This window comes from Peromyscus leucopus, chromosome 7 (genome assembly GCF_004664715.2).
Source record: "Peromyscus leucopus breed LL Stock chromosome 7, UCI_PerLeu_2.1, whole genome shotgun sequence".
Taxonomy (NCBI): domain Eukaryota; kingdom Metazoa; phylum Chordata; class Mammalia; order Rodentia; family Cricetidae; genus Peromyscus; species Peromyscus leucopus.
The window spans coordinates 114,025,881-114,039,747 of NC_051069.1; the positions used below are offsets into that span (position 1 = coordinate 114,025,881).

The 13,867-nt window shown below is 45.7% G+C and overlaps 1 protein-coding gene across 1 annotated transcript in view; it reads left to right on the forward strand.

The window, feature by feature from the left end:
• Positions 1 to 2,240: 2,240 nt before the first annotated feature.
• The window catches only part of Znrf3 (zinc and ring finger 3), a 168,164-nt gene continuing 156,537 nt past the window's right edge, over positions 2,241 to 13,867 (forward strand). The window contains 2 exon segments of the mRNA XM_037208099.1: positions 2,241 to 2,573; positions 2,576 to 2,796. Coding sequence (XP_037063994.1) covers positions 2,507 to 2,573; positions 2,576 to 2,796 — 288 coding nt within the window. The 5' untranslated portion in view covers positions 2,241 to 2,506.

The window sequence follows — 13,867 nt, forward strand, 5'->3', positions numbered from 1 at the left end:
ATGGGTGTTTAGCCTGCATGTATGTCTGTGCAGTGTCCTTAGACATGCAAGTGTCCTTAGAACCAGAAGAGGGTGTTGGATTTCCCCACAGAGGGTTGTGAGCCCCCACATGGGTGCTGGGAACCAAACTTGGGTCTTCTGCAAGAGCAACAAGTGCTTTTAACCGCTGAGCCATCTCTAACTACTAATGGCTGAATTAAAATATTTTGAAAATTATTTTTATCTATGTGTGTGTGTGTGTGAGTGAAAATGTATGCCATGTATGTACAGAAGAGCGGGTCAGATTCCCTGAAGCTGGAGTTACAGATGATTGCGAGCTGAACCTGGCTCCTCTCTTAACCATCTCTCCTGCCTCAAGGCTTTGTTTTGTTTGTTTGAGAAAGGTTCTCACTGTGTTGCCCTGGCTGGCCTGAAACACACTCTGTAGACCAGGTTGGCCTTGAACTCATAGCTCTACCTGTCTCTGCTTCCCCAGTGCTGGAATTAAAGGAGAGCGCCACCACATCAAGCACGCAAAGGCTTAATTAAATTTTAACAGCTGAATTGAGATGTAATTCATACACTATAAAATTCACTTTGTGTAAAGGTACAATTTGGTGGGTTTCCATTATTTACAAAGAATATAATCATTATCATTATCTAATTCCAGAATATTTTCATTATCCTTAAGAGAAATCCATTAACAGTAGTCACACTACCTAATCCTACTTACAGCTCAGCATCTGGCAACCACTAACCTTTCCCTCTCTCTAGATTCTTGGCATTTCATACAGATGAAATACTATATGCTCCACTTAGTATGGTTTTGTGTTTCATTCTTTCAATATTCTGTATTTTGTTGGTAAGATCCCATTGTATCCCTAATTTTGTCATTTAAAATGCAATTGAAGATTGAAACTTTACCATGTTAAAAAAAATAAGATTCCATTGTATGGATTTGCTCATTCATTTTCATCAGTTGATGATGACCTCATACTTTTAAGTATTACGATGCCATGCATGGGGTGTAGTAATTGTCCTCCTCTTAAAGCCTGTGTTGTGCCTTGGTGGGTGAAGTCAGAATCCTTGGAACTGACAATGCTCACGTGCACTGATTAAACTTGGCTTGGGGAAACTAACAACTCTCTTGCTTTGTCAGGTGCCTTCTGTGCCAAAGCTTTGGGTGGTCCAGATATAGTAACACAGTTCTGTGAATTTCTTTTCAATTGTATTTTCTATTCCACATTTTGGCAAAACATTCCTTTTCAATTTAAACTGTAACCTCGTTGAGTTGATTACTCAAGGAAACTCTCAGTGACTTTTCTTTTTGTCTTAATATTTTGGGTGTGGTAGCAAGTAGAAGCAGATCACCCTAACCAAATATTTGCAGATATTTAAACAAAGCCATTCAGGTCAGGGAGGGAAGATGGACTGAGGAAGCAGAAATTGAATGTGGCTTTTAAAGGAGGGTTTTGATTCTCATGTACTTGCTGAGGAAGGAAAAAGCCTGTTCTAAAAAGGGGAAGAGAATTAAAAGTTTATCTTCTGGGTGACTAGGAACGTCTGGGATCGGAGCACGTGGCTTTGGTATGTTTGGCAGCCAGCAGCCTGTGCATTAAGCGTGTTGGACTCTTCCGCCCTTCTGCACATGGTGAGATTCAAACATTTCAGAACTTCTTTTGAAGGGGGGTTGTTAGGGATCGTCTCCAGGGCTGCAGAAAGATGAACTCCATTAGAATCCAGATAACTTCTTCAAGTTCTCTGCCACCTGTCCTGACTCCTTTAGTTGAAGGTAACTGTCTAAGCGACACCCACGCAAGAACTGGACAGGTCCCGGCGGGTTGTAAACCGCCCCGACCGCCCGGGCCTTTCGCGTTCCATGGAGGTGATGGAGACGAACACTGAGTGCGGGTGGCTCGCAGCGCCGGAACTGTGGGTGAAGCATCCTTCCACGCCCCAATGGCTCTAACTCCCGCACCGGAGCAGGACGCGCCGAGCGGGCGAATAGCCCGGGAACAGGTTGAGGTCCTTATTCTCCCGTCATTTCAGCAACTGCCAGGAGAAATGTCCGCCGCGGAGGGCGGAGCACAGACGAGGGGGAGGAGCGAGGAGGAAGGGGCGTGACCGAAAAGGCGGCCTGGGCGGAGCAAGGGCGGAGGGGCGTGGCTCAGACAGTGAGTCGGGGAGGGACTCAGTCGATGGGGCGGGGCGGGCGAGGCCTCGGGGCCCCGCCTCTCGCCGCAGGCGCGCCCGCCCCGCCTACCGGCTCCCCTCAGAGGTGGCCGCGGCCGAGCGCGGGGAGGGAGGGGAGAGCGGGTCACGACGCTGCGGGGGCGGGGATAACCCCTCACGTGGAGCAGATGAAAGGGCCGCGGCGCGACGGCCCGGGGAGCGGAGCAGAGCCTGCGACCCACAAAGCCGCCGCCGCCGCGATGGTGCTGTGAGGCGACCGCCCGCGCTCGGTCCTCCGCCGGCCCGCGACTATGCCCGGCCGCGCCCGCCCTCCGCGCCCTCCCGCCGCAGGACCATGAGGCCACGCTCGGGCGGGCGCCCAGGGGCCCCGGGCCGCCGCCGCCGCCGCCTCCGCCGCGGCCCCGCGGTCGTCGCTTGCCGCCGCCGCCGCCGCTGCCGCTGCTTCTCGGGCTGCTGCTGGCGGCCGCGGGGCCCGGCGCGGCGCGGGCCAAGGAGACGGCGTTCGTGGAGGTGGTGCTGTTCGAGTCGAGCCCGAGCGGCGACTACACCACCCACACCACCGGCCTCACGGGCCGCTTCTCGCGGGCCGGGGCCATGCTCAGCGCCGAGGGCGAGATCGTGCAGGTAGCCGCCCGGGCCCCGTACTCCGCCGCCACAAGATGGCTCCGGGGGCTGCGCCCGCCGACCCCGCCGCGGGCTAGCGGGCGGGCGGGCGGGGGGGAGGCGCGGAGCCCGGCGGCATCCCTCCCGGGCGGGCGGGCAGGCGAGCGGGCGGGCGGGACGTGGCCTCCGGGGCACGGCGGCTGGGGCGAGCGCACGTGGGGGCTCGGCCTCCGGTGGGTGCACCACGCCGGGGTGGGTGGGGGTGGGGACTCGGGGCTGGGCATGGGCGCCGGGGCGGCAACTCTGGAGTTGGCGGAACGTTCTTCTCCTTCAGGTGAAAGTCCCGGCAACTACCTGTTGAATGCCAACTTTGCAAAGGCGAGAGTTGAAGGATGGAGCGGCTTCTTAAAAGGTCGCAGGCTGGGCTTTCTATCCATGCTTGCTCCGTCTTCGGAGAGGCCAGGTTGCCGGGGTGCACGTCCGCGGTTTTGTTCTGGTTTTTTGGTTTGTTTGTTTTTTTATTTTCGCTGGAATCTCCCGCCAGCCTTACCTGGACACTAACGCTTTTGGCAGGACTCTGGACGGGCATCAGCAGGAAGGGGAGCAGGCGGAGTTGGCTGACAATGGGAATTGGGGGAACTGTAGTGGCGGTGGAAGGCAGCCTTCACTGCGTGCCTCAGATTACAGGGGATGAGAGAGACCGCAGGCTCGCTCCTGGGTCAAGGACTAATACCGAAGAGGCCTGCAAACCGGAGCCAGAGTCGCTCACTGACAGGGCCTCCTCCACCTTGCTCCAAATGAAAGAGGTCGGAGTTCCAAAGGAAGCTGGCTATGGAGAGCTTTAATCGGTCCCCAGTCTTTGAGGAGGGACTCTGAACTGAAGCCTCTGCAGATGGATAGCTGCATAGATTTCCCGCTTCCTGGACCATGATTTTTATCAACTTGTTCCAGGGCCAGCGTCCTTGTGGCTGTTAGCAGGCGCACCTCTGGTGGGGGTGATTTGAAACGGTTGGCTTGTCTTTTAATTTTTTGGTGCTGTTATTACGGTCTATAGTTTGGATCTTTGATGCGTTGCTCTTGGGTGAATTATGAAGAGAAAAGGGACTGTGTGGAATGACTTCATAGCAGCTCTGAGTGTAGACCAGCATCTTCCCTTGCCCCTCCCAGGTGCACCTTCAGAGCTCTGAGTTGATAGGACATAAGCCAGTACAGTGTGGCTCCTTCAAGGTGTGTCCCTCCAAAGCTAGAGGAGGTCCCTATGCCTGTAATTAAAAAGCATTGTTCTACGGTCTCTTATTCCCATCTAAAGAAAGCGAAACACACGTCCGACCAATTTCTGTGACTACGGATGTTGCTAAATGTGCCGGGACTTCTTTTTTCCTTATAATGTTATTGTTACTGTCATTAACATACAAGCTTTATACAGGATGCTTTGCTGAAGATTCCTAAACATTCTATTGCAGGCTTTAAGAATAGTTTGAATCTTAAATCTTGCTTCTTGCTACTCCTTGACTTTCTTTGAGGCTTTCACTGTGCCCTGGTGGCTTTAGAAATGTTTGATTTACAGACTGGGGGGAGGTGGCAGCTGAGGGGAGGGGTATGTTTTAACGTGGCACTTCACTTTTTGAAGGAGACTTTTCAAGTTTCAGATTTTTATCTGCAGTGTTTAAACTTGAGCCATTCTCCATGGCATTTTGTCTAGCGAGCTATCCATTATACACAGTGCTGTGCTTTGCAGATATTCTTGGGTTCACCATATAATACAAAATTAGTCATTTAAACACACCATTTGTAACTATTTTATCCTGCCTAGTAGAGAGATAATGTGTGAATTTGGCAGGACTCTGATCTCTTGAAGTTTTTTGAAGTGCTTATCTAACTCTTTTGTAGTCTGTTAGACTAGCACCTCCCTTCCAAATTAAGTCAGCAGTTGCTAAGGGAAAAAAATGGCTTAAATGGTATTTAATAAGTTTACCTGTTGAGTAATCACTGGTGGTGTTCTTAATTTTCTTATAACTGCAGTAATATTGATGGGCTTATCTGAGTTCTCTGAATAGTTAGTACTTGGTGCACTCTATAGCTTTAATAACTTCGTTGTGGTTATCAACGTGTTGAACTCTATGTCCACAGATGAGCACAGCGTGGCTTTCAGAGCTGTGTGTGTACACAGACTGGCATGCTTTTATTCTGTGAATACTACCAGACTGAAGGAACTGTTGTGACTCCTGCCTACCAGCCCTGAAATAAGTTTTGTAAGGAAAGTCAATGCTTTAGGACTGCCGAGAGGGAATGTAACAGGAGTGTGTCTAGTAAGAGCAAAGAAGAAGTGAAGGCAGTGTTTAATTTCAGATTCATCCTGTTTCCTAAGTACTCATTGAACTTTTGAAAACCACCTTTTGTTGTACTACCCAAAACACTTCACGATTTGCCCTTTAACGTTTCATGGTCTTCATTTATTTCAATGCATGGAAGTATTGCTTTTATTATTTCCCGTGTGATTCTCTAGCAATATTGTTCTTAATTAGGAAGAGGAGGGAAAAGCTATTTGAAAGTTCCTCTTCTTTAAAAATGCTAAGATAAGAAATGTTTTGTAGTACTGATTTTTTTTCTATTTTTTGGCAGTGAAAGTGTGTGAGTGAGTGAGTGAGTGTGTGTGTGTGTGTGTGTATGTGTATACACAATAGATACCTTATCATAGCCTGGCCATCCCAGGGACTTCTAGTTAGAATTCCTGTTCAGTCTTTTGCATGAGTTAGGGTAGGAGGAAGCCTGGATATGTGTGCTTGTGTAGGAGTGGAGTTAGTAATTCAGATCTTGAGATGGATGTATTAGGCATAAATAACTATCCCAAGGTCATTAGTGTGTATGGAGACAGGGTTGTTTATGTGTGTTTGATTTTTTGAACTTTGTGAATATATTTATTTGAGTGTGAAATTAATTGCTTTTATTATCTTGCAGCATTATAGCCTGTTTGTGTCTAAGCAGATCAGTCATACAGCTGAGTGCTAGAAAAATTACACTCTAACTGTACTTCTGAAGTGTGGACCTTTAAAGAGTTTTTAGACATACTGGTACATATTTCATCTTTAAACCAATGTGTTGCTGTTAATGAAATTATCTGAAACTTTTAAATATGGTGGCTGTGCAGCCCACATGGTTGATGTTGTTAAATAAGGGGCATGATCAAACATTGGCTAGTGGTATGTGGATTGGCTAAACAAACATGAAAATTTGCATTGCTAGAAATGAAGATTGTTTTAAAGTGGAAATGCCTATTTCTCCCATTGAGGTCAAATATTAAAAATATCAAGGAATTCATTTGTAGAAGGAATTAGAATGATTGGTTCTGTGCAACTTTAAAATCAGTTACTCTGGATCCCAGGTTAAATGTCTGATGGACTTGAATGGAAGAACATGAAGAACTAAGGAGTTCTTTTAGCTGTTAGGAGTGAAAGGAGAGCTGCGCGGTGATTAGATAGTCTGGGCAACTAAAGGTATCACAGGGAATAATTGTAGGAGGCTAATTCCTCTGCCTTGTTTCCCTGTCAGTGTGTTTTTACAGTGCAGCATTTGATCAAGCACTTTCTTTTCATCTCCATTTGAAGTTAACTTAATAGGCCTGCCTCCAAAAATTGACTTGGCCTAATAGAACAATTGCATGCTGACAGCTGACTTGGATTTACACAGAAAGGGCCTGCCGACCATTTTGTCAGATGGTCCTTTATAGGTTAAAAGCAAGCATTTCATTGTTGGGGGGCGGGTTTAGTAAATTCCTACGATCTCTTCTCTGGTTTTATACCCTGAGATCTCATGGGAATTGCCAGTTATTCTGGCTGGGGATGGAAGTGTGGAGGAAGCAGCCTTAACTCCATTGATGAGCCTTATTTTGTGTGTGCAGAGGACTGTGCCAAGCACATTTTGCTTGTTTATTTTATCTTTCCATTCATACAGAATGAGATACTATTGTTTAGTCGGTTTTATAGAGGAAAAAACTGAGGCCAAGAGAGGCAAATTTGTTTCTCCAACCTGACAGCTAGCAAATGATAACCTGAATTGAAACCATGGCCTGTTCTTGTGCTTGTCAAGTAACTAAAACTGGGTTTATGAGGATTTTGACATTTAATGCAAACCTAATTTCCTATAATTTGCTATTGGAGTTCTTTCAGGCCCGTGACCCCCTGAAATTATGCACACATTCTTGTGAATGGATGTGTTCATTTTCCTGATAGTCCCCAAGAGGAAAAGAGAAGCTCCGGTCTGGTACTTGTCTTTGACTAGTACAATATGAAGAATTTGAGTGGAGGGCCTGAGAGATAGATAGCTCAATGAATGAAGGTGCTTGCTGTCAAGTTGAGGGCCTAAATTTGATCCTCAAAACCCACATGGTAGAAGAGAACGGACTCCTGAAAGTTGTCTTGTCACCTCTGCCTAGACTGGGTGGCACACATGCCCTTCCCATAAATTTTTTGTTTTAAAGTTGAGTGAGGTAATAATAATAGGTTCCTCAGGCTGGCAGGAGTCGGAGGGAAGCCTGCAGCTTTGTAACCCTCCATTGAGCATATTGATATGTCTATCAAACCCCGTCCTTTTCAGAACAACACTGCAATGCTGCAGTCCTCGGAGATCGGCTTGTACACAGATAAGTGGTAGTCCTCACCAACTGGGTTTGTTCACAGATTTGAACCCTCATGCCCATAGGCATCTATAGTGCAACTGAATTTGTGCATCTATCTCCTGCTAGTTCTGTATAATCCTCAGGAGAGATAAAAAAGCACCCAACTGCTCAAGGAATTTTCTACATTTAGATGAAGTGCAAGAAGAGATGGAAATGAAAGATTTGAGATGGCAAAGGGTTAGACATGTCTCCTTCTACCTTTCATTTCACAGTGAAGTGCAAGAGCCGCTGGTGTTGGAAGGCTGCAAGAGCAGCCCCTGCCTTCTGGAGGACCTAGAGCTCAGGGAGCTAGGTCTGTGTGTTGATCCTCCCATTGTTGTTATACTACCAGTTGTCCTTTTCTAGGGTATTTGTATTCTAGAGCATGGTATCCAGGATTATACAAGGTCTGAAGACGTCCTTCCTGGAGAACACTGAGCATTGAGAAATCCCTGATGTGGAACAGGTGCTACAGATGAAATGGTGTCTGAAGCCCTAGTGCAGTGGCAGGAACTATGAAGATCTGTTATTCATAATCTGTGTTAGTTATTAAGAGCCTGGCTTGTGGACAGTGGTGGCACACACCTTTAATCCCAGCACTCGGGAGGCAGAGGTAGGCCGATCTCTGAGTTCGAGGCCAGCCTGGTCTCCAAAGCGAGTTCCAGGAAAGACGCAAAGCTACACAGAGAAACCCTGTCTCGAAAAACCAAAAAAAAAAAAAGCCTGGCTTGTGGTGGTTTCCCAGTCTGGAGAATATGGATTTGTAATTCACAGGAAATTTATTTTTAAATTAATCTTCATAGTCAAAATAACCAAATGTGTGTGCTGAGACATAGCTCGGTGGTATAGAGTACTTGCGCAAGGGCCCTGGGTTTCATCCCTAGCAATGGAAGAAAGCAAACTACCAGATTTAATACTTTAATGCAGCAGACTTAATGCAAGGCTAGAAAGGTAGAGTGCCATGTGGGCCATGTGGTAAGGTAGGGACAGCTATGATTAACATTTAATTCCTCCACCTCCCAGGCTTGGAGCCTCTCTGGTGCAGTTGGGCAGTGTCTCGAATGGGTGCAGAAGTATGGCTTATGATTCAACTAAGGAAAGCCAGGCATTCTTGAGTTATGTATTGAGTATAAGTGGTTGCTTTTCTTCTAATTAATTTAAATTTTGAGTCTTTCAGTATTCTCTGTCAGAGCTTTTAAAAGTAGCTATCAGGGATGACAGCAAGCACCTTTATTCATTAAACACACCTTTAATCCCAGCACTCGGGAGGCAGAGGCAGGCCGATCTCTGTGAGTTTGAGGCCAGCCTGGTCTACAGAGCGAGTTCCTGGACAGCCAGGGCTACACAGAGAAACCCTGTTCCGGAAGACAGACTAATAAAAGTAGCTATCAGGGACCGGGGCGATGGCTCAGTGGGTAAATTACTTGCAGTATAAGCTTGAGGACCTGAGTTCAGATCCCCAGCACCCAGGGAAAAGCTAGGCAAGGTGGTGCATGCCTGTACTCTCAGTGCTGGAAAAGTAGAGGCAAGTGAATCCTTTTGGGTTGCTGGTCAGCCAGTTTAACTGAATCAACAAGCTTTAGGTTCTAAAAAGAAGGTAGAGAGCAGCTGAAGAAGGTACTTGCATATACACAATAACGTACACACACACACACACACACACACACACACACACACCTACACACCTACAGAAGCTGCTAATAAAGCTGGGCACTGTGGCTGTGGATGGTGAACATCTTCAATTCCAGATACGTAGGAGGCCGAAGCACGAGGATCAGATGAACCAGGAGTCCCAGGCTAGCCTGTGTAGCATAGTGAGACACTCAAAAGACAACAACAAGAAACCAAGCCAAAACAAAAAAGTCTACTAATGTTCAAATGCTTGTCATGTAGGGCCCTAGGCACAGTGCTTTGTTTTAATTTAACAAACTTGATGGCCGTTTTTAGGTTAGGAAGCCAGGAACAAAGTCGTAAAGTCATCTGTGACAGTCACTTTAGCCGGTCTGTAGCAATCAGATTCATACTGATCTTACTGATGCTGAGACATTTTTGTCTGAGGTTGCCTCACATGGCACTTTTTTGTAATAAGGTTATATGAACTGATGTTGGAATTCAGATTTGGGTTTAAACCCAGAGCCATTGACTGAGAAATGAGTGTATCATTTCAACTTAGTAAATTCCTTACACTACTAGAAATTTCTTTCTTTCTTGTCATTCCTCCCAGCTCCCACAATCACAGACTCATTTCAGCTTGTTTCTTTCTTAGAGCCAGGATGCCAAGTTTACAAAGACAGTGACTGGAACTATCTAGCTGTCACTTGATGGCACTTGTGCTGTTTTGGGCTGTTGGCAAAGCTGGAATGGCTGAAGCAGCCTGGCCTTTAGAGGGATTTCTGGTGTGAGACACACCTCCTTCCTGTTGCTGACTTTTCAGAGACATTCAGGAGTCTGTACCACTTTCTTCAGAGAGATTATGTCCCATGTACATTGCCTTTTTTCTTTGCACAAGCTGCATATTCCTTGTTGATTTAAAGACTGTAAGAACCTGAAGCCGTGGGCCTGGAGAGATGGCTCAGCAGTTAAGAGCACTGGCTGCTCTTCTAGAGGACCTGTGTTCAATTCCCAGCCCCCACATGGTGACTCACAACTGTCTGTAACTTCAGTTCCAGGGGATCCAACTCCCTCACATAGACATGCGTGAAGGCAAAAAACAAACAAACAAAAACACAAAAACACCAATGCATGTGAAAAAAAAGTAACTATAAAAAAACCCCAAAAACTGAAACTGTGGACTGTCCCCCTCTTTCCATTGGCACACACTCAGTGGTGCCCTGTGTCCACCAGGTCCTGGGTAGGGCATGGCAGGGAACATGAATAAGGCTTTGCTTCTGTCTACAGGCAGCCTGGTGGGGACAAGACAGCAAGCAGACAGCGCTACTTTACCCTGGAACATGTCCTGTCTATAGGATACTGTGGGACCCCTGGGAGAGGGAATTTGGCCCTGGTGCCGAGTTTGGGCTGGGCAAACCATTGTATGTCATAGCATAGTATGTGAATTTGAGCAATCTCGCCTTTTCCAACTAATTTTTTTTACCTATCTTTGAGGTTAAAGCTGATAAACCTTTTGTGGAGACGTGCCTTTGTACCTGTCAAACAGAAAGGCAGGAGGCAGAATGGAGGTTCTTTGTTAGGCTTGTAGGCTGAACTAGATGTTTTAAAATCTTACTTTTAGCAGCTCTGTTGACTTATGATAGTGTGAAAAGAATAAGGTCAGCTGGCCCATTGTGGTTCAAAGGAGAGCCTTTTATTTTTATTACTCCTTAAGATGTGTTGTAAGAGTTGATACTAATTCCTTTCTCTGTTCAGCAGCCAGGGTGATATGGTTATTTAGAAACTGAATGTGAGAGTTGACTTGGTGAAAGTAAACTTTGATGATACTAGAAGTTTGATGAGAAAATGTTGGAATGGGAACTTCTCGCCGCCTGAGGGCTGCTGCATTTTGAAACTGGAAGAGTAAAGACTGAATTTTAAGCACATGTAAGATATGCTGTACGATCTGATTAAAACACACACACACACACACACACACACACACACACACACACACACACACATATATATATATATAAAATGAGGCTGGGGAGATGACTTAGTTGGTAAAGTGTATGTTATGCAAGCATGAGGACCTGAGTTTGGATCCCTAGCACACACATGATAAGCAAGTGCAGCATTATTTGTCTATAATTCCAGTGCTGGCAAAGAGAGACAGGCAGATCCCTGGAGCTCACAGGCTAGCCCTAGATATATTGATGAAACCCTGTCTCAGAGAAAATGGAGAGTAACTGAGGAAGACGCTATACCAGTGTTGACGTTTGGCCTCCATATACTTACACAGATACAAGTACATATCACACACACAGAGAAAATACAATTTTATTATAAAATACTTGGGGAATACAGAAAATTATGAAAGAAGAAAAGCTTATTATATACATATCACTCTGTTAGCCTTTGTGTTTTCCCTATGAACTGATAGTGATTTTAAAGAAAACTGGGAAAACCTAGTGGTGGTAATCCTTTGTCTACTTTGAGTGTTTAATTGTTAAATATTCTGAAACATTTACAGAGACCGTGTCACAGGTTATTTTTTTTCTGATGTTATGGTTTGAACTATCAGGGACATCTTTTAGAGTGGCTAATTAGGAACATGTTCAAGGTTCTCGAAGGCATTGTCAGATTGCTCTGCAGAAGGCTTACTTTAGTTTATACTAAAACAGTCATCAGTCATCATGAATGGAGAATGGGTACCTTGTGGTACATACCTGTTTCTTTAGAAAGTAGTATAAATAAAGGTGGAAATCTGTATATTCCTGTCATTTAGTAAATAGCAAATACTGGTTCTTTTCTCTGGTGGAGTTCTGAATGATAGCTTATTCTATGCAGAGATTTGCTGTTGGTAGCATCTCAGTGCCTTCCCTGTAAGTGTCTGTGAGCTTGATTCTGGAGCGGCAGGGACAAGGTGGCTGTCCACTCCAAGTTGGCTGAGTCTGAATGTCCGGAGACTGCCGAGAATGCCACAAGATGCGGCAGCTTGATGGTGGTGGTGCTGTTGCCTTGGATGTTGTCTATTAGGCCTGTTTATCACTGAGTAGCTCTCTGCTTGTGAACAGCCTGGGTTTAAGGAAGGCCAGACTCATCTGACCTAAGTTCTAAGTGACACTGTCAGTTATTGTGAGCAGATAGAGCTAAGCATCAGACAGACCCTCGAGTGCATCTGCAAGGCAGATTTGTGGGCTGAAAGCTTCTAGAAAAGTGGTTCTTCTGAAATGTCTACAAATTGTACATGTAGACCAGCTCTTACTGAGAAATGGAAACTTCTGGCAACACCAGGTCACAGTCCCAGAGTAGAGGAGTAGCTAGCTCTTCCTTTGATTGGGGCAGGAACCCTCCAGTTCATAAATCCCTATGTTGTTGCCCAGCCTGCGATGGACTTTGTAACCCTTTCTATTTCTGAAAGTTCTAGACTTGAACTCTAAAGGTATGCTTTCTCAAACATCCTGTATGTTAGATGTCCATCACTGGACCCCAGGACCCTCACACTATGTTCTTAGAGAAGGCCACACTGGCTCTAATGTGACCTAAGTTTTTTTGTTTTTTTAAATTCAGACCACTTCCTATCACCTCATAGTCAAGGCTGGCCTCAAACTCATGAGCCTCCTATCTAAGCCTCCCTAGTGCTGGTATTATAGATGTTGCCTCATCAGTTACAAAAGCTTCTTTGAGTGGGCTTTTTTTCTTTTCTCTCCGCCCTTCTCTTTTGCTCTTTTTTTTCCTTTGAGATAGTTTTATGTAACCTAGGCTGGCCTTTAATTGGGATTTGCTATGTAGCAGAGGAGGACTTTGAATTCCTGATCTTGCCTCTTCCTCCCAAGAACTGGGATTATAGGATGCCCACTATTTGGTTTGGGTTCTTTCTTCCTCTCCCTATCTCCTCTACCTTTTCTTTCCTCCCTCCCCTTTTTTCTTTCCTTCCCATACTGGGGATTGAACCTAGGACTTTAGCACCAACATTAAGTTAAATTCAAAGCCCACTTTTGGAGTTCTGTGAGGCCAAAGTCTTGGGGCCATTTGGCCTGTGTGTTTGTAAGGATCTTCTCCCCCACCCCCTGCTAAATTTATTTATTTGTTTGTTTGTTTATTTATTTCCAGAGCTGAGGACTGAACCCAGAGCTTTGCGCTTGATAGGCAGGCGCTCTACCACTGAGCTAAATCCCCAACCCTGTATATATGTGGGTGCCTGGTGTCTTCCGAGGTCAGAAGAGGGTGTTAGGTCCCCCTGGGACTAATGTAGATGACTATCAGCCACTATATGGGTTCTAGGAATTGAACCCAGGTCCTCTGTAAGAGCAAGTGATTCTAACTGCTGAACCAACTCTCCAACCCTTGTTTTTATATTTTTTGAGTTTAGGTCTTACTCTCTAACCCAGGTTGCCTTGGAATTTATAATGTAGCCCAGGCTGGCCTCAAACAAGGCAATCCTCCTGCTTCAGTCTCTCAAGTATTGGAATCACAGGCATGAGTCACCATGAGGTCTTGCTTTCTTTTAGTTACAGAGATGAGCTGGATGTTGTGTTGTAAATTTCATGACTCATTTCTCCTTTAGCATAAGGGAGCTATGAGCAAGGGTCCAAGAGAGGCTGGGCTTGGTGTTCCCTTACAGTGGTCTTTTAGAACAATATTCTACTTTGGTCCAGTTCCAGGAAATCTCTAATGAGCCTGGAGCTTTAGAGTCCCTAGTACACTTTGACTTGTCTTTATTTTTCTTCTCTTCTGGGAGTGAATTCTGCTCCAGAAGGCATTCTACCATTTAGGGGGTCTTGGGTGCCAAAGCTTGTCTATACTTGACACATAATACTTTTTTTTGTACCTAATGTGTGT